General features: G+C 50.7%; 1 protein-coding gene across 1 annotated transcript in view; it reads left to right on the forward strand.

Annotated features, from left to right (window-relative positions):
• Positions 1 to 6,470: 6,470 nt before the first annotated feature.
• The window catches only part of TMEM266 (transmembrane protein 266), a 62,721-nt gene continuing 42,522 nt past the window's right edge, over positions 6,471 to 26,669 (forward strand). The window contains 3 exon segments of the mRNA XM_039858359.1: positions 6,471 to 6,801; positions 24,118 to 24,247; positions 25,991 to 26,173. Of these exon segments, the coding sequence (XP_039714293.1) occupies positions 24,234 to 24,247; positions 25,991 to 26,173 (197 nt within the window). The 5' untranslated portion in view covers positions 6,471 to 6,801; positions 24,118 to 24,233.

Consider the following 26,669-nt stretch of genomic DNA (forward strand, 5'->3'; position numbering starts at 1 on the left):
AACTGGGGTGGAAGAGGTGGGGAGCCTGGGGATTGAATGGATTATTTTACTTTTTCCAATGAATATGTAAAACATTTTGTTGCTTCTCAAACGCCTGCAGTAGGGCCATTTCATGTCATATTTGAGGCTAACATAGGGTTCCTTTTTGTAGCTGAGCCTCGGAGGCTTGTTATGAACAGTAAATTCATTTGGCCAAGTTAAAACCTCGGTGCAGAACAGGAAAAGCGGAGCGAAAAGAAACAGGACTTGTTCAGTAAGTCCTCCCTTAACGCTGTTACCCAGAGGTTCTCGGAACTGCGTTGAGATGGCATATTATGAATCTGCTTTTGCCACAGGCTGGATGATAGACATAAGCGTTCAGTTCCTATGGCATTTCATCAGTGCCATAACAGAATGACGTGAAGCGCAACAATGTTTCTCAAGGACCCACGGAAGTCACCCACCCTGCGCCTCAGGTCTTGATGTTGCCTGGAAGGGGAATTGTGACATAAACAAAGTTTAAGTGAAATAATTTGTTACAATTTTTAAAGTCTTGTCTTAAACGCAAGCATTAAAGAAATAGTTACTGTTTCGACTAGAAACATACTGAATTCATAGAAATGGCACCTGTTGCAGTTATTTGTGAAAATGGAAACTGACGAGCACAGAGAGGATGTACCTTTGGCGTCTTCACACACTGAACTGCCATCTCAATGATCAGATTGATAGGATGGTTGGTTTAGTCAACACATTTAATGTCAGTTTCCTTTATAGGCTTTCAAAGCAAAGTCGTTCAGCTGCGGTTTGCTTTCTAAAAGGCTGCTTCGAGGATTAATAACTTTATCCCAGTTATTCATTCCTGACGAGCCAGTGGAGGGGAGGTGGACCTTGCGATTCAGACCTAGACATAGAAGCCCTGTACACAAACATCACTTCCGACCGTCTGTGACCTGGACGTGACGGAGTCCAGAGGGCCCTTCGCTAGTACAGATTCTCTCACCTGGCTTCAGCCAGGACCACGGAGCCGGAGCGGCCAAACCGCAGACGTTCTGCCACTTGCTGTCGCACATTTAGCACAGTGAACCCTCAGAGAATGTGAAATACACTTTTATAAATCTATACTGCAAATTTTATAAATCTATACTGCAAAAGTAGGAAAATACCTACTTTTGTCATTTTATACCCACTCGGCGTCACCTAGATTAGCACCACCATAAAATAAGTTTTAATGGAAACAGGAGGCTCTAAATGCTCTTGATTGGAAATAGAGATTTTTAGGTGATTTGATTTTCATTCGTAGAAGGTGGGAATGCGTCTGCTTAATAAAATAGCATTTTAAGTCCTAAAATAGCAAAACACTGTAAACATTAGTAATAACATCCTTGTTTAATGAACAAAATTAGTACCTATACTATGTAAAGAATATATCACCTGAGTTGTTTTTAATATTTGCTCTATGTAGGGAAGAATATATCATATATTTCATTTCTGCCCTACAGCACAGCTGAGACAGGTAACAAGAAGATAACGCTGCTGGAAAGTAGAAGGCGTTTCCAGAAGCCGACAACCATCATTGAAGGTTCTGGTACCAAGAGTGTACGGAGCATTCTCATTTCATAGACGGTTTGTGTGACGCCATCTGGGTTCATGGCCCTTATCCATCAGTTAGGCTCCTGCCCCTCTGGAGCTTGGCCCCACCTCCGGGTGCTGGGCGGACCAGACAGTGGGGTGTCCTGGCAGCCTTGAGCTTTCTCGGGCAGGCACTTTAAGGGGAGCTGGGGTGTTCTGGGATGTGTCTTGAGCTGTCAGGAATTTGTCAATGTTTGTTCAAGTCTTCAGAGGCCAAGGCTGAGGCCTAGGTGAGAGCAGAGCTCAGGGGCACCTGGCTAGTTTGGTCAGGGAGCGGGTCTCTCGCCCCCAGATGTGAATCGGATGCAGGGAATGTAACTGATCTCTCAAGAATGAACATAAATTAGATCTGTGGTGTTTTGCCAGTCACACCAAGCAGAAAGACAGCAGAAGGATGGGGGGCGTGGATAGGAGGGAGGTGGGTAAGAATACCTGCCACATACAGATACGTACCATCCTAAGAGAATGTTCGAGAAACAGAAACCGATCTCTTTGGTGGTACAATTCAGTGTACTATTTTACGGTGAGGTAAAACACACGGATCCTGGCACGACTGGTTTGTGTATTTTCTTCCAGGTGGTGGACCTGGAAGGAAACTCGATTATAATCAAGAGGTTTCCTGGCGAACAACAGACACCATAAATATTTCTTGTTTTTTCACTGTATTTTTCTATTTTAGAAATTTCTCAAGGATTTTGGGAATAATAGCTGCTACTGGCATATGCTGTGAGTCCTTAAATTATAATCAGCCTCCACCCTGTGCCCGCTACCAGGGGCTCTGCTGCCATGGAGACAGCTACTAAACACTAGTCGTTAGGAGAATCTGTGGCTTCAAGACTGAAGAAAGGGAGGGGTCTGAGCAGCAGTTGCCGATTTCAGGGAGACCCTTGAACGGGTGGTTTGCGCTGGGATGGCTGTCGCCCATGTTTCTGCAGCTCGGCCTGAGGGCTTTTCCCTCCACCTCTGGTGCCTGAGGTGCCACCAAAGAGACTGGTTTCCGTTAGGCTGGTTGAGTACTCTCCAGGGCGCTCACACCCCGATCAGGTTTGTGGGTGAGACTGAGGTAGACCCGGGTACACTCACCCCTGTCACCCCCAGCAGCCACAGCCCTCAGCCCTTTGCATCGCTGGGTGCACTGGCCTGGACTTCTTAAACGGCCCTAATTTAAAATCGTTGCGTTTTTTAATCTAAATTTCTCCTGCTGCTTTCCCCTATGAGATGGGGAGAGGACGGACAGCAGCCTCAGCGTGACAGCTGCTTGGAAAGCATCACCCCTTAGCCATTACTTTTCTAAGCTCATCCAGACTCCTTTTGGCCAAAACATTCTTAACCTTCTTTAGTTCTATTCATGTGATTTTTAAATCACAAAGACCAGACTTAAATTTCAGCAGCTTACAGGACTTTGTTGTTTTATAAACAAACACAATTAAACATGGTTCTGTACATACTTGCTTCTCAAGCATCAGATTTGAGACCCAGGCTTCTGTGAATTACCCTTACTGTCTCTTAGTTAAATTAAACCAGTGGTCTGTGGTTAGAGTTGGCAAGATAGCCCCAAAGATTAGAGAGAATGGATTAATGAGCACTTACGTGGTCCGTCCTCTGGATTGCAGAGAGGAAATGCTCTCTTAGTTTGCCTCTGTCTTCACCTTTGATAGAAATCGTGGCCACCATAAAAATAAAAATGGGAAATATTTTGCATAACAGTAACACATGAAGAGAAGGAAAGTAGGCTCTGCTCACAAATTTCGTCAGCTTTTTCTTTGGCTTAGTGGTAACCGTAAGTAGAGGACTTCGTAATAAGCGGAAGTTCCACCTTGTTAATGTTTGATCTCCTACCCCAACCTTTTTTAAGCCCCAGAAAAACTATTCTTAATAGTTCCAAATACAAGCCTGGAAGTTAGATTATGAGGTAAATAGAATTTAACTGAAAATTTGTTGGAGTGAGGGGAAAAAGCCCTTTCAGAGAGGGACTTTTGGGGATGGCAACAATCACGTTTTCATTGGAAAGCTACTTTTGTGTTCTGTCTCCACCAAGAAACAATTTACATGCAGTATTATGGATAAAGGGTTAATAAGGGTTTTCATTTCAATGAGGTGGTATCTTCAAGAGAAAGAAGCGGGGAAAGCAGCGTGCGCCTTCTGTCTTCCACTTTAAAACCGCATTTTCCCGAAGAGTTTACCTCACAGCAGTAAGAAACAGATCGAGGCGATGGCCCGGAACACCTTAAGTATATGATGGCGGCACGTATGAATATACATTTCACGTCGGGCCCATGATCAGAATGCACATTCAGTTTATGGACGATGCAGTCACACAACATACCTCTGCAACCACAAAACAAAATTTACCCTCTGTCCTGCATTCTTTCTTTTTCTGGTTTATTTTTAGTCTGATAAGGGAAAGATCAAATTTCATTTACATAAAAATAGTAGAAGCATAAAATTTAGAGCGAGAGTAATTTACAGAACTTCTAGATGGCGTTAACAGCAGTACTCTCTAAATCAGACATTCAGTTGCCCTAGTCGAAGGTACAGAGTGAATTAGAGGTGAAATCCTGGAATCCAGAATGCCTTCCCCGGCGTAGTGATTTCTCAGACTCACTGAGACTCAGCTTTGTGAGGCAGCAAGCCACCAGGGCTGAGCTCGCGGCTCTGAATAAGACAGTACAGGTATGAATCTCGGTTCCTCCGCTTACTGGCTGTGCGATGTTAAGCGAGTTACTTAGTTCCTCTGTACCTCGTCTTTCTCATCTGTAGAATGAGATAATGACCTTCCAGTGGGGTCGTTACAAAAAAATACACATGAAGCACATAGAATGGAGTCTGTCATGTGGTAAGCACTTAGGAAATGTCAGCAGTTGTTAGGGTTCCGTCAAACACATGGACGTGTACTGGCTAGGTCTTAAAGTAGACTAATTATACTAGAATTGGAATACCAGATTCAATTTTTCAGATATATACATACATAATCACTGATACTCCATTTGGCACACGAATTATGGAGTTAAAGCAATGATTTCCTCATGAAGTACATGCAAAATTTTAAACATTAAACACCTAATAAAGCTCACTTAGTTTGAATGCGGTTCATTTTGTGATCATCTGAGCCCAGTGGCATACTCAGAATGACACACCCAGAGGGATCATTTTTTACCACCACCTCCTCTGATAAAATTTTCAGTAATGATCATGAAAGGAAACAATACCCAAGAAAGAAACACAATGAAATTCTTTTATTCAACTCTAATTATATACCAATATAAAATAAGAATTAACTTGGGGGGGAAAAAAAAACCAAACCTACATACTGGTCTGTTAAAGTATATAATAACCCTACACCTCCTAGTCTCTTGAATCATTCTTTAGAAGCAAACGTTAATTTAAAACTAAATTTCAAAGTATTTGAACTCAATTATTCTGAAGAATAATTTCATATATGAAGTAAAAATTATACTCGGCAACCAGAAAGACGTCGAAGTTTGCACATTTCATTCTTCTTTTACCCCCAGACGAAAACTAAGTGGTCACAGGTTGACAACAGCGATGTATTCAAATTGTGTTTCTTCATCCTTAAAATCGCTCTGCTTCCACTTTGTCATTTAGGGCTAATGCTCCTCTGGGGGTCAGGCCTTAGGGCATCTGGAAACAAGCAGGACGTTAAGAGAACTGCCGGCATCCTGTCTACAGCTCTGATTCAGGTTTTGGGCACCCTCTAAGGAATTGATCAAGGGGGGGGGGGACATTTTAGTTTAAGGAAATAGGACACCAACGGAGGCAACACGGATGACAAATCATACATTGTTGGGGATTTTCGATTTCATATTACAATGGTTGCATCTATCCACACCCAAAACACACACGCACGCACTTAAAAGACAGGTAAAATGATAGCATGTAGTTCCCAGTCCTCTCTCTAGAAGGACTTATTAGACAGCTATTATAGAAAAGTTCCCTTTTAAGTAGCATCGCACCTGAGTCGAGCGTATGAGACCGCCCAGACCCAGGTCAACCCAAGCGGGGGTCCAGAGTCTGCACGTTTCAAAAGGCTTGTCTTGCTCCTTGACCAGCATTTAAGTGGGTGCTTTCCCATGGTCGTCGCCAACTGCTAGGTGTGGGGGAAGCGTGGATGGCCGTTCGGGCAAGCTATGCCAAGGCTTTTTCAAAATCCTTTTTCAAGCGTTATTGGAATGATATCCCCCGCCCCCGTCAGAAGCCGCACCCGCGCCGATGCCACGCATCCTGCTCGCGTCCTCTCTGCCCGCTGAGCAGGCGGAGAGCCTTGGCTCCCAGGGGCATCCACGCTCCCCGCCGCGGCCAAGCGCTTCTCCCGAGACGCCGCCGTTCTCGTTGGGGAAGAGACCTCCCCGGGGGCAGCGTGCGCTGACTTCCCGCCGAGACTCGACTCCCACGCCCCACGTGCGTCTAAGTGCGCGCGCGCCGGGGCCGTGGGGTCTCAACTCCGCGGTCTCCAGCCCTGCGCCAGAAAAGAGGGGGCGGCAGGAGGCGGCGGCACGGACGGCGCCAACGATCCCGGGGGCCCAGCGGGCCTGAGCGAGCAGCCAGACGGGGCGACCTGAGCCGCCCCGAGGAGGCTGGCGGCGGGGAACGCCCGTCTTCCGACGGCGCGCAGGGCCAGGTGCGCGCGGCCGCGGGCGGCGCCTGCGCACTGGGGACGCGGACGCACGTGCGCGCCGCCCCGCCCCGCCCCCGGCCGAGCACGCGGGGGCGCGCAGGGCGCAGGCGCAGACGGGCCGCCGGCGCGAGGCAGCGCGCGCGGGCGCTGAGGGGGCCGCGCGGATCGAGCGGGGCGCAGCGCGGCGGGCAGGTGCGTGCCGGCGCGCCGTCTCCTCAGGCGGGGCGGGCCGGTGCGGGACCCCGCGTCGCCGCAGCCGGGCCGGGGGCTTCGGGCGGCGCGCACTCCGTTTGCTCTGCGCCCGCCGCGGCCACCTGTTGGCACGGTCCCCGCGCGCCCGCGTTCCCGCCTCGGTGCTGGCGCCGCCTGCCTCCGTCCGGCTGCGCTCCGCGGGGCACGGCCGGAGCCGCCTGTGACTTGGTGCGGCGCAGCTGGCACTCTGGAACCGGGGGCCGTCTCCGCACCCGGACCCCGGACCCCCGCTCTCCCCTCAGGTGTGCGCCTCACCTGCCTCCCCAGCGCTCCGCCTCGCTCCGAGCCGCGGTCCGAAGACGCAGGTGTGTGGAACTGACTTTCTGTTTTTTTCTCCCCGAAATACTGTGGCGAAAAGGGTAGAAAGAGCTGGAAGCGGGTGGCATGACGTGTGGGAATACGGGACAGGACCGTGGGTGCTCCTGCCGCGTCAGAGCGCCACATGCCTTCTTGAGAAGGACACGCTTCTCCAGTGCTCGTGTGTGCCAGGTGCCGAGCGAGAGCGACCTCGTTTAACGCTCAGCACCGACCCGTTATCTCCTTTTGAAGACGAAGCTGACTTGAAAAGGTTAGGTGGCTTGCCCAAGGTCACTGTCAGGGACCGGGGAAGGATGCAGATCGCTGGGGTGTCGGGGGGCCCTGGAGAAGCCGTTAACCCCGGGGTTGCCGCTCCATGCACCTGTCCATTAAGTTCGAGCTTCTGCACGAGTTCACAGGCTTGGATCCGATTTTCCACCTGGTGGAGTCCGCACCGACCTTTGCGGCCTTCGCGGAGAGAAACTTGGTTTACAAGTGGGTCCGCGTGGAATTTTTGGAGGTGGTACCGAGCCTATAAAAAATGGGGCCCAAGATACGCTTCCATTTAACTCTTACACACGAGCAGTTAGGTTCGAATAGAAGTTTCCCTTCGGATTTAAATCTTTCAGCGCACACACATCAGGTAGGACAAAGCATTCGTTTTTGGTCCTCCCGTCCCCCTGCAGCCTCACTGTGCCCTGCCAGGCACAGGATCAGTGTCCCTGTCACAGAAATCCATACCACCCTTGGACCCTAAACCCAGTTTTGCTATCTACGATCGTAGCAGTTATCTATTTGAAAGTTTGGGAATTCGTGCGTTCAGCTGTGGCTGTTTATTTAATCTTTTTTTTTTTTTTTGTAGGCGCCTTATTATAATGCCGGTATTGGATTTTGCTACACGTTTCCAGCAGTTCTCATAGGTTTACAAATTGCTGGAGTTGCAGCAATGGAAAATTCAGCCAGTGGGGCTACAGGGTTGTATATCCAGGCCACATATTTGAGGTGATAGTGAGAAAGGTATAGGCAAATATAAGGGATCATTTGAAAATTATATTCCGTGGAATTTAGACCTTTTAATTATAAATTGGTGAACGACACTAGGTAGGAAGGATAAGACTCCTGTAGGTTCTGTAAGCTCTGTTTTCTTCCTTGGGTTTCAGAACAGCATGATGTTACTTTTTATTACATCGTTCTATGGACAGCGAAGCAGTTTGCATAGCCCTTTGCTTCATGGAAAACACCTGGTTTGGGAAGAGCCCATTCCGTTGCTTATGGAAATGCTGAGGTGGAGTCTTTCTGCCCTGGGGTTTCCAGTCTGATCAGGAAACTCTAGAGTCCTGGTGTTAATGGGGCGGGAAGCAAAGGGAGCTGTTGCTTGATTTCTCGGGGGGAAATGGGGTTTTTTATGAGGGCATCACCGTCTTCCTCAGTCAGAAACCTCGTAATCACGCATCCAAGCAGTGGACGAGTCTGCTCTCTTCCATGCAAGTGGATTTTATTCAGTGGCGAGCTGAGCACCCTTTTTGGTGCAGTCGTCAGTTTGAGGAATGTAAAAATGTTTCTGGACTACATTTCCCCCCCCGAAACATGTTTAAGCTGGGAAGAGCCAGAAGGAACCTATGGATGCTTAAGCATTATTTTATTCCCCTCACCAAGCATCTTTTTTAGGGGGTGGGGAAAGGTAGTGGAGCAACTAAAATTTTTCCCAGCTGTATACCTAGCATGCATTGCAGTGCCTGCTCGTCATGCACATTTGAATACATCGTTGAGTAAGACACTGGCGATTGCCATGTTTGTCTTTCCTTGACCTTGTAAACTACTTTGTTGTGACATGTGTTTTTTCTCTTATGTATTTGTTAATTTAGTTTTCTTTAAAAAGATTTTTTTCAGCGTCAGCAGTCTTGAATCACGAAAGTTCATAGCTTAAGGGAAGCACTTGATTTTTATCTGGTCTCTTTTTCTCTCCTTGGTGGCAGCCACAGCAAGGGCTTTAAGTTTATTGAGAAAGTGGTTCACAGCCCACAAGTTAACTCATCCCCTTGCCAAACTGAAACAGCTGGAGTCCACAGGTGCAGGCCAGGCACACCCACCACAAGACTTTCACCTGGTCCGGGTCTCGGGTCTCGTTGAGAACCCTAGAGACCCCTTTGGCTGTATTTGCACTCCGTTTTCCCGTGTGGAAATTATAAGGCTTCCTAAAGGCAGAGCACACCGGGTGGGCCAGGCTGCAGGGTGGAAGGGACGCTGCTCAGACCGCTTCTGCCTCAGTTCGAGCCTAGATCGAGATGGCTGTTTGCAGATGGGATATGTTTTTATTGTGAAATGTTCAGCTATCATGTGGATGTAGGTCAGTGGTTAGAATCTTTGGGAACTTACTCCTTAGCATATCCCAATTAATTGTTTGGTGTGGATCCCTCCATGTTCTTGAATATGGATACTAAAATATTACTGTTTGCTGACAGTGTTATACACAGTTGCATACTGTTGCAGTTTCTTGTCTTGTACTTGGTAATGCCCCTTGGCGGGCTTGGAGACCTCTGAATATTTCTAGAAACCTTTCACTGGGCCCCAGTGTGAGCCAGAGCGGACGTGTGCGACCAGGGGCGGAAGAAGGGCAGTAGCGTGTGTTGCGTAGGGGACACGGTGTGAGCTGTGTGCTGGGATGGGCGTCTCAGTCTGCAATTCCTTTATCTTTCGCAGTCACCCTTTGTGGGCAGCTGGTTGCAGTCGAGGTTCGAGCCCAGGTCATTGTGGCTCAGACCGCAGGCTTTCCTTATGCTGGCAGAATGACGAGCGCTTGGCCCCATCGGCCCCTGGCCTCCTTGCTGGTCACAGCCTCGGGGCCTCAGTGCCAGCGGCTCCCTTTCCTGGAATGCTCTTCTGCAGACGCCTGCCCCTCACCTCCTCTCGGCTCTGCTCAAAGTCTGACCACTCCTTTCGAACGACATGCCTCCCCGCAGGCATCCCTGTCCCTCCTCCCCGCTTTGCTCCCGTTCGTAGCCTCTCCTCGCTCACGTGTAAATTAGTTATGTTTATCGTCCATCTCCCCCGGGAATGAACACTCCAGGGCACAGGGATTTTGTCTATTTTATTCACTTTCCGAACCCCGATGCTGTGGAAAAGAACTGGTGGCCTTGAATCTTTCCAGCCACCGCGCCCCTCTCCGGTTTGTGGCCGATAATCCTTACAGTTCCCTGTAGGGAGCAGTGACATCTCTAAAATGCAGAGGCTCTCTGCGTGTGCGTTTGGGGGAACAGCAAGGAAGTGGGGAAGAATTGGGAGAGACCTTGTGTTACTTGGAGCTGGTGTTGGGGAGAGAGGATCCTCCCAGGTAGAGTGGGAAGAAAGTTGCCTGAAGGCTGGGGAGTGTGACAGGGCAGCAGAGGGTGCCTGGGGAGATGGCCTGGGGTGGAGAGGAGACCTGCGCGTGCCCTCTGTTGGAGGGCAGAATGTTTTGGAGACTTCCAGAGATTCCACCAGCTTTCTCAGTGGCCTAGGTCCCTAGAAAAGAAAAGGAATCCATGGACACCCACGTAGGTGCGTTGGTCACTGCACCCCCAGCATCAGCGGTTGCATTTTTAGAGGTTACCCGGTGGTGTCCTCCCTGCTTAAGTCTGGGTGTGAGAGTTCCTTGCCAAAGCGCAGGAGTCTGAGTTTTGCAGGAAGCAGGTTCCAACAGCAGCCCAGCCCGAGGTTCCTCGAGCCCAGGCAGTCCCGGACTCTGCCCTTCCATACGTCTGTAGTCGGCGGTAGTTCCTGGGCTGTAGCAAATGATGGGCCTTTGGGGACTCATACAACACTGTAGAAATGAGTGGGGGCGCTGGAAGGGCTTAATTGTCGTGGGATGAAGTCTCCCCAGAACCGCGTTTCAGCCACTGGGAGGCCTCCTCCCGCCCCCCCCCCGCCCCCAGGGCTTGACTTGCTGCCCTAGGCAATCTCAATTATCCAGCCAGCGGAGAATTCTCCCTCAAAGAGTGCAGCCTCCCCAGAACTGTTTCTGACTTGTGACGGAAACTACTCAGTAGCTAAGCCCAGGGCTGGTAACTCGAGTTCCCACAGCTCATTAGAACAGAAGTTTAACCAGGACTCCTGCCCTTTGCAGCCTGGGTCTTTGGACGTCCAGGCGGCAGTCGGGAGCTGCCCTCTGGGTGTCAGCCTCAAGTCATAGCACAAGCTTTCGGCTGCTCCCTCTCGGCTCAAAACTAGCCCAAAGTGAGTGAATTCGCCCATGATTCCCTCAGTCCGCCCCCCGCCGCCCTCCTCCGGTTCCAGAACCGCTATTCCGTCCAGCCAGTGCAGCAGATAAGGCCAAGCAAACCTCCGCGTCGCTGCCCCTCAGAATAGTCACATCTCTGTATTCTATCTGTATTCGATGCAGTGTTTTTAAGCAATTTCCGTGACACCTCCTAATTTTAACCATGACTGCTAAATGTGTCAGTTTGGTCCTTCAAAACAAAAGAACAGAAAGAAACATTCTAATCCCTCAAATAGAGAAAACGTTCTGTCGCTCTGGGGCTCGGAGGATCCTCTGTCCTTGTCCCTTCACTGTCAATTTCCGCCCAGGGCTGTGTTTGCTGTCACCGCCTCCTCCTCGTCCTGCAGGGGACCCCTGGCCCCCCCTCTGCTGAAACAGATTCTTAAAGGTCACTGTGGTCGCCTGAACCCAAATCCATTGGCTGTTTCTAGGATTTCGTTCCCGATGACTCAGCAACATCTGACCCCTCCTTGAAACGTCCCCTGTCGCATAAGCTGTCGGCCTCTCCTCTGTTCGTGCCCTTCGCGCCCTTCCTGTTCTTTGGAGAGGCGGCCGGCAGCCACGGGCGGGCGTGTGCGCTCTGCCCAGGGTTTGAATCCTGGCCGTAAGCGTTTGCTAACGAACCCTGTAACTCTGAGTGATCTGACACCCCTGTGCCTCAGTTTCCTCATCGGTAAAACGGAAAGAGTAGCTATGCCATAGGGCTGTCAGGAAGAGGGTTAAATAAGTGTGTCTACTCAAGAGTAAGCCCTCAGTAAATGTCACCTTTTGTCGTTGTCACTTCCTATTCAGATACCTTCAGAGGCTCCCTTGTGTCTGCAGGATCAAACCCTAACTTTAGCTCCTGATAGTTGCGTTACTGCGGGGACCCTGCCCGTAAGCGCCACTCCCGAACCTCTGTCCTGCCCGTAAGCGCCACTCCCGAACCTCTGTCCGTGCAGTGGCTGCTGGGGGCCACCTCCACCCTCTCCGGCCCCGCCCCTCCTTCCCAGACAGAGTGGGGGGAGAGCGCTGAGCGCTGACCGGACGTGTAGTGAGACACCCTTGCGTGGGCACCGTGCCTGTCTCACTCAGGCAGGTTACAGATTCCTTAAGGACACCAGCTCTGATTCATACTTTTAAAAAATCTCCTCCTCAGCATTTAGAACCATACTTTACGTGCAGGAATCTAACTCATATCTCTTAACTATCAAATGCTATGGTTTTCTTGGCCCTTCCACAATCTTTTTTCCTCCTAAACCGAAACTTGTATTGATCAGTCCTGCAGCCATGTGAGTTTTACATGGGAAAACTGAGACGAGGAGAGTTAACCAGCTCAGAACGTTTTGGGAACGAGTAGGGGTATATAGAAACCATTTAAAGAACGGGGAGCACAGGGAGTGATTAAATGTATTTAAAAAGGGGTTCACAATCCTACCAACCTATGAAGCTGTTCGGATTGTCTAGTGTTTGGAGCTTTTTTCCTGTCCTCATGACGTTCCTCCAATTAAAATGAGCCGTGAAAGTGTGAGTGGGGAATCCGAACGCTTCAGACCTTGTCACAGGCCCGTCCCGAGCCACTTGGTTCTAGTCTTGCTGCATCTCCCCGTACGGCCTGGCAGAGAGGACATCGAAGTTGAACGAAGATCAAAGCGGAGGGGCTGCCTGACGTAAAAATGACTCAGTGTCTATAGATCAGTGACAGATTGTGTCATAAATAGAAAGATGTAAACAAAGTAGTTACAGAAACTCAGACCATCTTATCTCTGGAGGTCTCCAGTCTGAACGCCATAGTACATTCTGGGGCTGTCGTGATCACCTTGGAATATTTTTGCTGGAATTGTATTTAAGTGCCCAAAATACGTTTACAGTGTCTTTGACAGTAAGTGTATTAAACCAAAAATACCAAAAATATTTCTGGAGAAATCTTAGTTGATTACCATTGGAGGAAATTATATTTGATGTGAGGTCAGCTGGCTGTCCCCACCAGAGACGGCTTCTGACCACAGAGCTGCTCTAAGACGTCAGGTGCTTCGGGGTGAAGTAGGAATGACAGGTGCTCTGCGCTTTGGTAAAGGGCCGCGGTTGCTCGGTATTCTTTCTGGCTGTTAGAAAATGGAGCTGTAGACTTGTGACTTAAAGCCCACCTCTAATTGACAGTCACCATTATATTCTTTCTAAATGCCGTTGCATTTCAGCAGACTGAAAGTAACAGTTACATACGTCACTCTACGAAAAACATCAAGTTTCCAACCTTGGGAGAGAGCTGCTTTGGCCAGAGAGCACGTTTGGCTCGTTAGCTGCCTTTGGAAAGGGAAGGCATACACAGGAGGCCCCAAGGCGCTTGCTCACCAGTAGTGCAGAATAAGCCTTTCCAGAGTCAGGGGGGCCAGCTAGAGCCGCGTGTTCCACAGGCAGCTGTGAGCATCTTCAGCATTCCAGACTCCTGTGGACAGGGGAGGAGCCCAAAGATCATGTCCTGAGTGTGGACTGAGGTGTATGTGTCCCCCCCACCCCCAACGGTATGAGGTGACTGCTCTATAGGAGGTAATTACGGTTAGATGAGGTCATAAGAATGGGCCCTAATCCCATAGGTCTGTGGCCTCAGGGGGAACAGAGAGTTCTTTTCCTCCCTCCACCCTGTGAGTGCACAGAGAAAAGGCAGCTGTCTACAGGCCAGGAAGAGAGCTCTCCCCAGAAGCTGAGCACACCAGCACCCTGATCTGGGGCTTCCAGCCTCCAGACTGAGCACTTTCTGTTGCAGAAGCCATCAGCATGTGGTGTTTCGGTATGGTAGCCCAAGCTTTGAGCTGGATGTGAGACCGTAGACTTGACTTAGACTGTATGAGTTTTTTAAAAAACATCCATCTTAAAGTAAGTCTTAATTACTGAAGTGAGGTGGTTCTTGACAGTGTGAGTAACCAGAAAGTTATGGTCAATTGGAAGACAAAGGTTAGAGAGAAATAATGCTATTTCTAGTCGTAACCACGTTCAGACTGCTACTTGTTACTCCTTTTCCAAAAATAACATTCCGTGTTTGACAAGAAGCATCACACTAAGGCATTAGGATTCTTGGAGTCCAGCCTCGGCTGGTCCACAAACGAGGAGTGTAATCCTAGGCAAGTCACTTCACTCTTCTGGGTCCTGGTCCCCTTTCCTAGTGAGTGATGGGACTAGGCTTTATGGTTTAGGGGCCCCAGAATAGTTTTTCTCCTCTGAATCGTGCAGTGTGTTAAACCAGCAGGAGGATGTCATTCGCATGCTGAGCTTGCTTTACAAATCAGACTTTGGTCATATTTGCCGGAAGAGTCAAGCTCAGATGAGTGACATTCGGCAGGAGGAAACCTCAGCACATCTGAAACCCTTAATTGTGCACTATAGGCAGCTCGGTAGCTTGATCTGTGTCAAAAGATGCGGCGTTCTCAAGTGACACGTGTAGAGTTTTTGCAGTGGCTTGTTCACCTGTAGCATGATGGGTCTGGGTCAGACAGGTAGCATTTACATTTTCTACTGAGTCTGCGTTTGAAAACTCGAATGCCCCTCCGTGTAGACTACAGGCTTCTTGTCCAGTCCCTGTGGCTATGAGTTCACTGAAATTGATGACACTCCATGGGAAGTCTGGGGCCCACAGCCAGTGACACTTACAGTTTCTTTCCAGATTTTACGTATAAATACTGTCACCACACTTGGTGTAAGTTCTGTTTTTTGTTTCTTTTTAATGCTCCAGTCGGGCTGCCATTCTCAGTTGGGATGTTACAATTGTTGCTGTGTAACGAATTACCTCAAAACGGACTGGCTCGAAGGCCATCGTTCTGTGTGGCTCGAACTGGCCGGCCTGAACGTGTGGTGCAGGAGACAGATGGCCGTCACGGTGCGGGGAAGGGAGCGGCTTCTCCGTGGCCGGGATGGAGTTCCCCCCCTCTTTGCTTGCTGGCGGTGCCCGGACACCTTGCTCTGACTCTGTGCAGCTCGCAGTCCCTGATCAGCTCTCCCGCGTTCTGACCGGGGGTCCTGGCTGTGAACATGAGCATTCTCCATACTTGATACTCTCGCACGTGTGGTGATGAATACATCCACAGCCTAATTTTTATTCTTGTGAGCTTGATTAGCATGATTTAGCTAATCAACCTTGAGAGTGACGGAACTAGAGGCCACAGGCCACATCCTGACACTTAGTAAATTTGCCAAGCTAAAGCCACACAGCGAGACTTTTTGGTAGACAGCCTCTGGTCTTCCAGATACCATCTGATGTGATCACTGATTCCTCTGTGCTGCCTCAGGGGACATCATGTTTCTCCATACAAAATCTGGGAAGTGTGTTTATTCAGCAGACTTTTTTTCTCGAACTCGCATGTGGGAGTGAACGCAGAGGCTGGAGAGCTTGAACGTTCCCCTTTACGGAGAAGGTCCTCAGCTCCTGTGTAAGTTCCCTGGGGCTGCTCTAGCAAAGCACCCCAGGCCAGGGGCTAAAGCAGTAGAAGTTTATCCCGTCACAGCTCTGGAGGCCAGGGGTGTGCGATCAGGTGTCGCTGGGGCCGCACGCCATCCAGAGGGGCGGAGAGCCCTCCTCGCCTCTTCTGGTGGCCCCAGGCTGTCCTCGGCTCGTGGCGGCATCGCTCCCGTCTCTGCCCCCATCTCACGTGGCGTCCCCCTCTTCTGCCTCTTACTGGGGTTCTGTCTTGGATTTAGGGCCCACCCCACTCCTCTTAACTCATCACAAAGGCCTGTTTCTAAGTGAAGTCACGCTTCGAGGTTCTGAGTGAACGTGGGGGACACTGTCCCCTCACTGCATGTCCTGAAGTGGAGAAGGTGCGCAGGCTTGCACTGTGCCGGACACGAGTCAGCTCCAGCAGAGGCTGTGGGCCCTGATCGCGATTATAGGAGCTGTGAGGCGGGTAAAGAAGCTTCCTCGTAGCAGGGTGTCCAGGGGCACACTGTCTGGTGGCAGCAGTGACACAGCAACGTCTTCCGTTAAGGTCCCTGAAGGCGCCCTTCCAAGCCGGGAGCAGTGGACCCGTCCACTGGGTCTCTGCCTTGCCCAGCTGAGCTCACCCGCAGTCCCTGCCGCCTCTGCTGGTGCGGCCACCTGTCTCCTGGCCGGGGCCTCCACAGCTTTGCAGCTGCCCGTGGACACCGGGGATTTTTCCGAAGGCTCCTCTTCTGCGAGGGCGGGTTTCTCCCCTACAGGGCGGCACACCCAGCTTATTACCACCTCGACATTTGTGCACTGAGCTCCAGAGGTCACAGGAAGGAAGGCCTCCACATTGTGTCCACAGTTGGAACATAGTGCTGTCTTGCCATGCCACTGACTGCACACACCAGTGACCTCATCTTCCGTTAGGTCGGCCTGCGATGCACACCAGCGGGGGATTTTTTCTGATCCTTCCCGTTTCAGTTGGAAGATAGCGTGTTGTCTGTCAGAGTATTATATTCTAGTTCCCAGACTGCCTCGTTAATCCTCATTCACTCGAATAAGACCTTGGGGGACGCAGTATGCAAATTAAACCCACCCTATAGGCAAAAACTGCCTGTAGCACCCCGCACTGTGCCCAGGCTCACTACAGATGATTGTTCCAGCCGTAGTGGAGCAGAGCCTCTGAAACAGAGGGAACCAAGTTGCCTTGGCTCCTTGCAGTGGAGGCAGGTGGACTTGGGTTCCAATCCAGGTTAGCCGCTCACTGACAGTGTAGACCCAGGCGAGGTCCTTGACCTCCCTGAACCCAAGTTCTATAAATTGTAAACTGTCTGTAAATGGGGCCTAAAACTAAATACTTTGAAAAATTATTTTAAAAATTTAGTGAAAACTTCCAGCACCAGGCCTGTTACACGGTCACCTGTCCATAAATCAGCCCACTGCGATCGTGGGCAGAATCCATGGCACGTGGATAACACGTGGCTGGCTGATGGCACCCTGTGCTTTCAGGAAAATAGCCCCGGAACCACGCGACGGACCAGTGCCTCTCCCAACAGGGTTTTTTTCCCTAGAGCTTTCCCCATTTTCCTGCCATTTTCTCTTACCTTAAAATAAGAATTATTCTTCCTTTACGAAACCGACGACCCTTGTACTCTTGCTTCTGTCCTTTCCTGCCTACGTTAGAACTTGTTTACACACTTCATCTTTCTGTCTCTGTCACGTGTTCTTCAACAAGCTCGAGTCGTGCCTTTGCTTGGAAACACCCTTCCCTCAGCCCTGCGGCCTGCTCAGGAGACAGGTGACCTCTTCCTTCCGCTGTCACACTTCCCAAACAACTCTAAACTTCCTTCAGCACACGTCTGCTGCGCGCAGCTGCGTGCTGGGTACCGTGCCGGACGAAGCGTGGACACACGACACCACCAGTTTTGCTCAGTCTCAGGCACGATCGTGACCAAGCCCTTAGCACGTTCTGGTCTGGCCTGTGTCCCTCGCACGGGCCCACTGGTCTCTGTTCTCAGCCTCGCCAGCTTCATTTCAGTGTCCTGAGCGGTTCCAAATGCTCTCCCAGCACAAGGAAGGAACACACTTCCCCTAAGCACATCCGTTGTCTCGTCAGATCACAAGTCAGGGGAGCCCTCCCTTCCCTCCCCGCTGGGGACAGGTCCTTGTCCATCCTGCTAGACTCTTCAGTTTCTTTATTCAGAACACTGACTCAATTTCCAATTCCGCATTTATGGGCGTAATTATATGACTGTCTTTTCCTCTCTGCCCTAAGTTCTGTGGGGTCAGGGATCCTGACAATTTTCGCTCGTCATTCTGTGCATAGTCCCGGCATCTTGTCTGTCTGGTGGGAGGCTACCCGCAGACATTGTGGGTCTGTCTAGTAGAAAGAAGACAATCATGTACTCTAGTGCTTGAAGCAGAGTATGACAACGGATTTAAACCCCTGTGTTGGGGGTTTACACAGAACCTAGCTGTGAGATCATGGGGGTGTAGGTGCAGGTGTGAAGTCATCAGCAAACACCTACAAAAAGATGAGTAGGCGTTCGTTATGCAAATGAGGAAGAAAATGGGATTCCGGCCGAGGGAAGGGTTTGTGCAAAGGTGTGAAATAATAGCTCAGTGAGCTTGGGCGTGACTGGGGTCAAGGGGGTGTGTGCAGGAGGGATGGGGCTGGGCAGTTGGGATGCGGATAATGGAGGGCTCCGCCCATTTCCCCATGGAATTTTAGCTTGTCTGCAAAGAGCCAGAGATGAGTTAGTTTGTAAGGAGGAAAAAGTATGACATTTGCTCTTTAGACTTCTTTTGGCAGCTGGAACTCTCACCCACGGCTGGTGCAATTATAAAATAGCAAAGTGGCTACACTTAGAAAGCTGTTTGGCACTATCTTATAAAGGTGAACATATTCCTGTCTTACACGCTGGCAATTCTCCTCCCAGATATTTACCTAAAACATTTGTGTTCAAAAAAGACCTACACGAAAACGTTCATGACAACTTCATAAGAGCCCAAACTGGAACAATTCAAGTTTCCATCGATGGGCAAATGGAAAAATAAACTGTAGTATTTCCATACAGCCGGGTGCTACTCAGCCTCATAAAGGGGCGCAGTACTGATAAATACAAATACTCAGGCGAGGCTCACAGACGTGTCGTGCTGAAGAACCCGGCATAAATCCTCCACATCGACTGGTTTCATTTATGCACAGAGTAAGAGCAGGCAGTGTAATCTCTGGGAAGAGAAGTCGGCATGGCCTCGGTGCCAGGGACCCGACTGCAGAGAGTCACGAGGGAACTTTCTGGGATAATGAGAATCCTGATTGAGGTGGCAGTTCTGTTGAGACCCATCTGACTGTACACTCACAGTGCGTGTGTTTCATTGTATGTGAATCATGCGTGTTTCTTTTAAGGACTGGAGGAAAAAGACCTTTTCGGAGGTAGTGTGGAGAACACAGGAAGAGGGATCGAGGCCCGACTTCGGAGGTCGTAATAATGCAGCCGAGAGATTTCGGGGACAGGATTTAAGCAGTGGTAGTGGGCTCGAAAAAAGAGGAAGTGAATTTCTGGATCATGGAGGTGACAGACTTGACAGGGATGAAAGGTGAATAAGGATGTTTATTGTAGCACGTTCCAGTGGCCAGAAAGAAAATCTGAAAGCTACCTTGCAGCAGGAACAGTGCTTCCTAAGTGACAGAGCAGCCATGCAGTGGAGCGTTATGCAGCTGTGAGGTAAACAAGGAGTTTGGGCTTTCCTCCTTGACCCGGGAGAAGGGTTTCTACAAGGTATTGTAGAGGCGAAAGCAAAAAGCAGATGAGTGTGAATAACACATATTTTTAAATAAAACAGACAACAACATGTTTTTGTAAATACATCAGCACAAGAAAAAGTACGGGGAGACGTGTACAGATTTAACGTTGGTATCTGTGTGCGTGGGTGCGTGGGGGGCGACCGCAGTGAGGCAGGAAGGGTGGCAGAAGCAGGCAGAAGAGAGAAAGGAGCCACTAAAAAGGTGAGTTTTATGATAAGCAATGCGTGTATATGAATGAATAAGAAAAATGTAAATCTTTATCTACTGACCAGAAAACATGTCCATTGTACATCGCCAATAAAAGCAAAGCGTAAAGTCGGTTTTAGTTGGTTAACCACGAATCCGCAGAGTTGGCCGAGGCACATGAGCACGTTTGTGTGGCTCTGAGCAAGGGCTTCCATGCCTGGGTGTTCACGCGCGGTCCTCAAGCCAGAGGCGGGGGTTAAAATGGAGGCCCGGGAGCAGTTTAGCTGTCCAGGAATATACACCTTTGTTTCTATGCGTCGCAGTGGATATTCGTCTAATGTATCAGAGATCTGTTGCCACAATGATTTCATATAACAGAGGACCACAAAATCTTGGTGGCTTAAAAAAAACCTTATTCTTAACAGATGGCAGGCATTGTGCCTGCCAGTGAGGAGTCATTAGGTACTTAATATTTATGAGGAAGTTTACAGCTTTCAAAACACTCCTTTGTAATGTTTCATTGTGCTCACCTCCTTGAATTTTAATTTCTGTCTATGCGTCCGGCTCTAGCCCACGAGTCTCTCGAGTGCCATGACCATGTCTCATTTATCGTGGTCATCTCGGTGTTTAATACGGTTCCTAGAACCTAGAAGGTGCTGACAAATGACTAAGGAATGAATTTTTAAAAAACAACTTTACTTGGCTCGTAAGGCTATGGGTTGGTGATTTCGTCCGGCACAGCTGGGTGGCTGCTCCGGTCGTGGCTGAGCTAACGTGTGTGCGCAGTGGGTGGGGCGGGCAGTCGGCTGGCCTTGGCTGTGGTGACGGTCCTGCATCTTCTCATGGTGACGTGCAAGAGAGAGCGAGAGCCCAGTGATCGCTTTTCACGTTCGTTGGTATATGAAACAGAACCAGTGGGATGGGTACACGTGTGTGTTTGAGAAAGAGGTTTGTTGTAAAGAATTGGCTCACTATAATGTGAGCTCAGAAGTCCAGACCCAGGAGAGCCAAGGGTGTAAATTCAAGCCTGAGCGAGAAGGCTGATGTTCCAGCTCACAGACAGGCAGAGAGAAGATTCTTGCCCAGGCTTTTGTTCTGTTCAGGCTTTCCACTGACTGACAGAGCCCACCCTCGTCGAGGACGTTCCCCTCCTTAACCCAGTCCATGCTGCACGTGTAATCTCGTCCAAAAGCACCTTCACAGGCACACCCAGAAATAGCCTTTCACCAAATATGCTTTTATGTGTCAAGTTATCATGTAAAATTAACCATCACAGCTCACAGCGTACCTGGAAAAACACGTCACGTGGCCAGGTCCAGCTCCAGCGGAACTGGCGGTGAAGTTAGGTGACTGTCTTCGTCCATGCAGGCTGCTGTGACCGAAACCACGCACGTTGCTTTCTCAGTCCTCGAGGCTCGCGACGGCACTCATCGCATTCACGGGGGCCCCTGCCACAGGCCCCACCTCCTCAGACCTCCAGCTTTGCGAGACGGTTGGTTTGCACTTCCTTTACAGAGCACTAGACTCTACCTGCTTCCTGCTAGGCTTGTGCTTTGGGGTTATTTCATTGAGAAAATGCCATTTTTAAATCACGTCATCTTAAGGAATCTTGCCGTCTGAAATGTGCTGCTTGTTAAGGATTGGAACCTCTGACAGATGCAGCCTGCTCACTGTCCACCAGATGCGCCCCTACGCCTCTCGCCCACGTCCTGTCTGCCGTGCTGCGTCCCCAGTGCCACACCTCGTCTCCAGGGCACTGCCATCCCAATCCAGAGAGGCTGCTCCCCCAGCTCAGCCTTTGCTGAGCGAATGTTTAAATCCACGATGCTTTGGAAAATAAGCAAACAAAACCTCATTGATCAACTTTGGAAGATAACCAGATATCAGTTTATTGTTTAGAAAAGCAGTAAATAAAGGGAGGAAAGTTAAGCATTTATCCTTCTTTTTCTATATGGACTGGACCTTAAATAGTTGACGAGGGAGAGTTTGTCTTTCTAGAGACTGATAAATGAAGGACTGATGATATAACAATGCGACCCTTTAGCAAAGTCTGATGAATTAATGGACCTCGGAAGTGATCACTAGCTGTTAATATCACAAAAAGAGGAACAAGAAACCATTATTTGTCTCAACTGAACTCGCAACAGTGCCTATAATCTTGACAAAAAAAAAAAAAATTGCACCTGAATCTCATTAAAGTCTGTAGACCGACTAAAACCTACAGGAGATACAGAGGGGCGTGTAAGTGACGTGGAAGGGTTACAGCCAGCATCATTCAGAGTGCGGGAAGCTTTTCTCGGACTAATGTCCTAGCTTCTCCAATGAACTGCATGGAGAAAATGAGAGAGAGGTAAACCTACAAATGAGATGAGACTTCAGAGTCATGCTAACTAGTCGTTACGTGTCCACGTTGTTTGATTCCTGATTCAGCGAGCCTGAAAAAAACTTACAGGACAAATGGGGAGATGGGAACAATGCGTGGTTATTGTGATATTAATATTGGTGATATTAAGAAAATATTGTTGGCTTAGGGGTGATCGTAATTTCATGGTTGTCTTTTAAAAGGAATCCTTCTCCTAGAGCTACATATTGAAACATTCACAGATGGACGAAATAAATAGCATTTCAAAACAACCACGGAGTGTAGGGGGAGGGGCGAGAATGTTGGGAAAACAAACTGTCCCAGAGCGGATAACTGCTGAGGTTGAGTGATGGGCGTCTAGAAATCCAGTAAACAATTCCATATGTTTTAAATTTCCCTTCCAAAAATTAAGAATTTTTTATCCTCTTTATTTGTATTTTTTGCATATGCTTTCTGTTGGCCACACTGCATTAATGTAGTTGTTCGCGTTTATCATTTATAAACAGAGACCGGTCAGTTTTCCCTGCTGAGCGCACACTTGGACTTGGAAGTTCCGGCAGGACTGGGCGGTCCGCAGCAGCAGAGACCTTCCTGTGGTACCTGCACAGAGCGGACTCTTTGGGTAGAGTGCGAAGTGCTCGCTTAGGAATACGTGTTACGACACCATTCTGAAAGGGGTGTTGCTCACCTGGTCCCCCACTTGTGGCTACCTCGATCCTGCCTTCATTGTCAGTCGAGGTTAGGCAGCCACATGCCCGGTCTTACTAGTGGGAAGAGTTTGTTAGCTTGAGGCTTTATAAGGAGAACAGAAATGTCCGAGACAGACCGAATCTGTTATGGGATGGAGACCTTTATAAAGCCTGCTTTACAGTTAACGCACGATCCCGAGTCCTGCAGAGTTCTGGTTTCAAGGCTTAGCCCCTCCTGACGAAGGTAGACAGAGGCAAGGTGAGCCCTCGGCTAGGTGCGGCTGCACACCATCCGCCTCATTCCCCCACCCTTGTTCCCCACCTCTTCCTCCATGCTCCTTTCCCTACGAACTTTTGGTGTGGAAGCGGGGTCTCCTGGGCTAGAGCCCTTGGGACTGGAGAACTCTCTGTCCGTGCATTTCCAGCTGCTCTGAGCTCAGACTTCCCTGTGATTTCCGCAAGTTTCCTGAGCTCTTACTCTTCCTGTTTACGTAGAACTTCAAGGAGCTTCCCCACGTGTCAACTTTACCGTCATCCGCTGGTGTTTCTCATGCTCGGAGCAGGCGTTCCCTTTGCAGGGTGGAGCTGTGCACCCTCTGTCTCCTGAGGTCAGCTGCCTCTGAGCCGAGCTGCCGGGTTGGGCTGGGTTTTATCCCGTCTGTGCTGTAGGAAAAGCAGTTCGGGGTAGAAGCAACTTACAAAAGGAAGGCCCTCTGAGAAGCCTCCCTGTAACTTGTGCAGCAGCTCCCAGAACCCAGGTCTGTCTCTTCATCTGTGTACTTACTGCCAGATTGTTACTGTCTCCCAGAGACTTCCAGGTGGTGCCAGAGCACTGGTTTATAGAAAAGTATATTCCGTTTATCGAGTCCATATTTTAACAGGAAATCTTATGCTCAGCCATCCAAATGCTTTGGAATGTGCTCAGATTCAACAAACTGTGTGATTTAAATTTATAAAATTATAATAAAAGCCAACACTACGCGCCAGGCACTGTTCTGAGCGTTTTCCCTACATTTCCTCATTTAGTTAATGCTATTGTTATTCCCATTTTATAGGCAGAGAGTCTGGGGACAGAGCGGGTAAGCGAGTTTACCGAGGTGATGAGGCTAGTGAGTGGGAGCCAGGCCCTGACCCCTCCCCTGGGAGACCCATCCGGAAGGGGAGCTAGGGAAAGCCTGCGAGGATGGTGAGGGGCGAGGCAGAGCTACCAGGCAGAAGCGGAAATGGGAGAAAGAAGTTTGTGGGAAAACACTTGAGATTTTTGAGACAAACCTTACTTTTGAGATTCCTAAAGCCGAAGTATAAAATTACCCCGTTTCTGTAGGCACATTCAGTGGGAACAGTTGCGGATTAGGAATAAGAAAGCCCAGGGTCCATCCTGGCTCTTCTGCCATCTGTATGTGACACAGAAAAGTCATTTTGTCACTCTGAGCCTGTTTCTTCATCTCTCAGAGAAATTCTGCCTGTTGTGATATCCCAGAGAGTAATCATTAGGCATCCGTTCAACATGACTGTGAAGAAAAGGGGTCCGTGGAGGGAAGTACGAAGGACTTCCGTTTTCAGACGAGCTCGGGAGGACGTGGGGCTGGCATCCGAGTGTGATAAATTGCCACTCCGTTATTTGTCCTCAGGGCGCCGCACGCGTATGCTGCGTAGAAGTCAGCGTGGAGATGCCGCCCGTCAGCTGCAGCGCCGCTGAGCCGCACTAGACGCCAGGCAGCCCGTGGCTCTGGCCACGTCTTTCGACATGAGCAGCGCACAGTAAGTAGCGCGGGGGCTGAGTTGGGGCTCGGAGCCCGGGCCGTGGGTGCGACCGTCCTGGGCAGATGCAGGCGCTGCCGCTGGTTTGTCCGCGGGCCCAGCGTCGAAACGACCCGTGAGGTCCGCTTCCGCTCCGAGTCGCCTGGCTGCTGTGGTTGCATCACGTCGTTCGCAAAAGCAGAAGAACCCCGCTCTCCAAGACCAGCGTCAGCGTCCCGCAGGACAAGGGTCTTTCCGCTCAGGCAGCCGCCACACACGTCTCCTTTAGCGGGAGGCCTGTCAGAAGCGGGCCTCAGGACGCCGCTGGGAAGCGCAGCGCGTCAGGGGAGTTCACGAGTTCACGACTCGGGAACGGCGAGCAGAGCCAGGAACCGGACGAGGGTGCTCGCTAGTTTGCGGTTGCAACTCAGCAACTCACCGGCACAAATCCAAGATGAGGACAGCACCCCTTCTGTGCCACCACGCTGCCCTGGCCCGCCCATCCGGCCGGCTGGCTTCCAGCCCCGCGAGCGTGGACCGGCTGTCTCCTGCCACAGCAGCACCATGGGACAGCCACCCGCGGACCCTCAGTAGAACGCACAGGCAGCGCGTGCTCCTCCACGTCCGGGGCAGCCAGCCGGACAGCTGCACCAGTCCTGGCTGGATCACACCTGGGCGTGGAACAAGGAGACTGGACTCTGCGTGGCGTGGCTCTCGTCCCTCCCTGGACTAGGCCGGTCACTTTCCAGTTGTGACATCGCAGGGCCGCAGCAGGGCAGAGGTTCACGGGTGCATTCCCATGCCTCTGCTGCCCTCACGTTCGCTCACATCTCATCAGCCAAAACAAGTCACACGAGTGAACACAGAATCGAAGGTTGGGACGTGTTCTTTTCCCGTTGATGGGCGGATCACAGAGCCACGTGGTGCAGGATGTGTCATGTCCCTACGTCTACTTATGTCAAAAGCGACCCCCTGTGGTCACCGTGGCAGTGAAAAGTGCCACCACAGTTGCTAAACACCCTGGTGGGCTGGGAGGCGGTGCTGCACTGGGCGAGGGGGTCCCGTCATGCCAGTGGAGGCGACAGTTGTGGGTTATTCGTGGTGCCCATGTGAGCCTGCCAGTAACACGGGGGGAGACCCACAGCTCAGACACTTGAGCGAGTGACCCCATTTCCCGCTCAACCTTCCAGAGGGCGCTGCTGTAGGGCCAGTTCCAGTGGGAAGGGGGCGGCCCCCAGGGACAGTGGCCCCTTCTGTCCTCGCTGCCCCGAGGCCCATGTAGTCTCTCCAGGTCTCCAGGCGGGCGCCCCACCTACCAGCAGTATATCCAGTTGAGAACAAAAGCCTCTTCTCCGTTGGCCACAGGAGGTGGAAGCGTCCCCAGGGACCTTTACAGAGAAACCCAGGAGACAGTTTGAAAACATAATTACTCCCATGTGAAGTCCAGTGACCAAGAAGCCTGAATCCAAGCCTGGTTTCGCTGGTTTGCTGAGTTTCCATGTGGGTCTTCACGTTGCTGTGATGCAGGACCCTGTCCCACAGCTCATAGATTCAAATCTGACCAGTTCCTCTTCCCATTTTCCACCTTTCCTGACTGGTGAGATGTGACGTGAGGGTCCCTCGGGTGGCCGGCAGGGAAGAACGGCAGCCTCACACCTCCCAGCAGCACGGCACAGCGTCTGGTGGTCGTCCCCTCTCTGTGGGGAATGGAGAAGGTGCTGTGCTTGTGAGGGGTGACTGCCCTGTCATACCCTCTCCACTCAGGCCTGCCACCGAAGGGCGTGCTTCCGACGTCGAGATCCTCTCCCAGCACGTGGACGAGGGCAGGAGCTTCGACCCCGGGCCGCTGGTGCCCTTTGCCTACCGAGACTTGCCCCTGGCCGCGGCCGACCTCTCCGCTGCGGGCTCGCAGCTCCTGTCAAACCTGGACGAAGACGACCAAGAAGGGTAGGTGCTGGGCAGGGGCCTTGCGTAACTTTCCGGGGGACCCTGTGGCAAGGCGCTGAGGTTTGAGATGCTGGGTAAGAAGAGACCAGACAGTCACACCGGGCCACCCAGGCCCCTTTCTCCTCAGACGTTTCCTCAGAAAACGGCTCTGGGCACAGAAATCACCTATCACCTCCAGACAGCCTCTTAGGAGGCATTTGTGTGGGACTCCGAGAATCACGACGTTTATTTAAGAGCTGCTGTGCTCTGGAATGGCCCATCCAACCCCTCTCTGCACCCAGGGGATCAGGAGACCGCAGGGGGCAAGGACCTACCCAAGGTCACAGAGCCCAGAAGGGGTGGCCTCGGATGGCATTGCCCGTGGTCGGCTGACTCTCCAGGGCGGGGGCTGGAGGAGGGCGTTGCAGGTGGTGACGGCTGCGTATGTGAGGGGACTCGGCCGTGCGGGGCTCCGTCCCACGAGGGTGCTGCCGCGTGCCGTCCCTGCCTCCGAGGT

The sequence above is a fragment of the Pteropus medius genome, unplaced genomic scaffold (assembly GCF_902729225.1).
Source record: "Pteropus medius unplaced genomic scaffold, Ma_sr-lr_union100, whole genome shotgun sequence".
NCBI lineage: Eukaryota > Metazoa > Chordata > Mammalia > Chiroptera > Pteropodidae > Pteropus > Pteropus medius.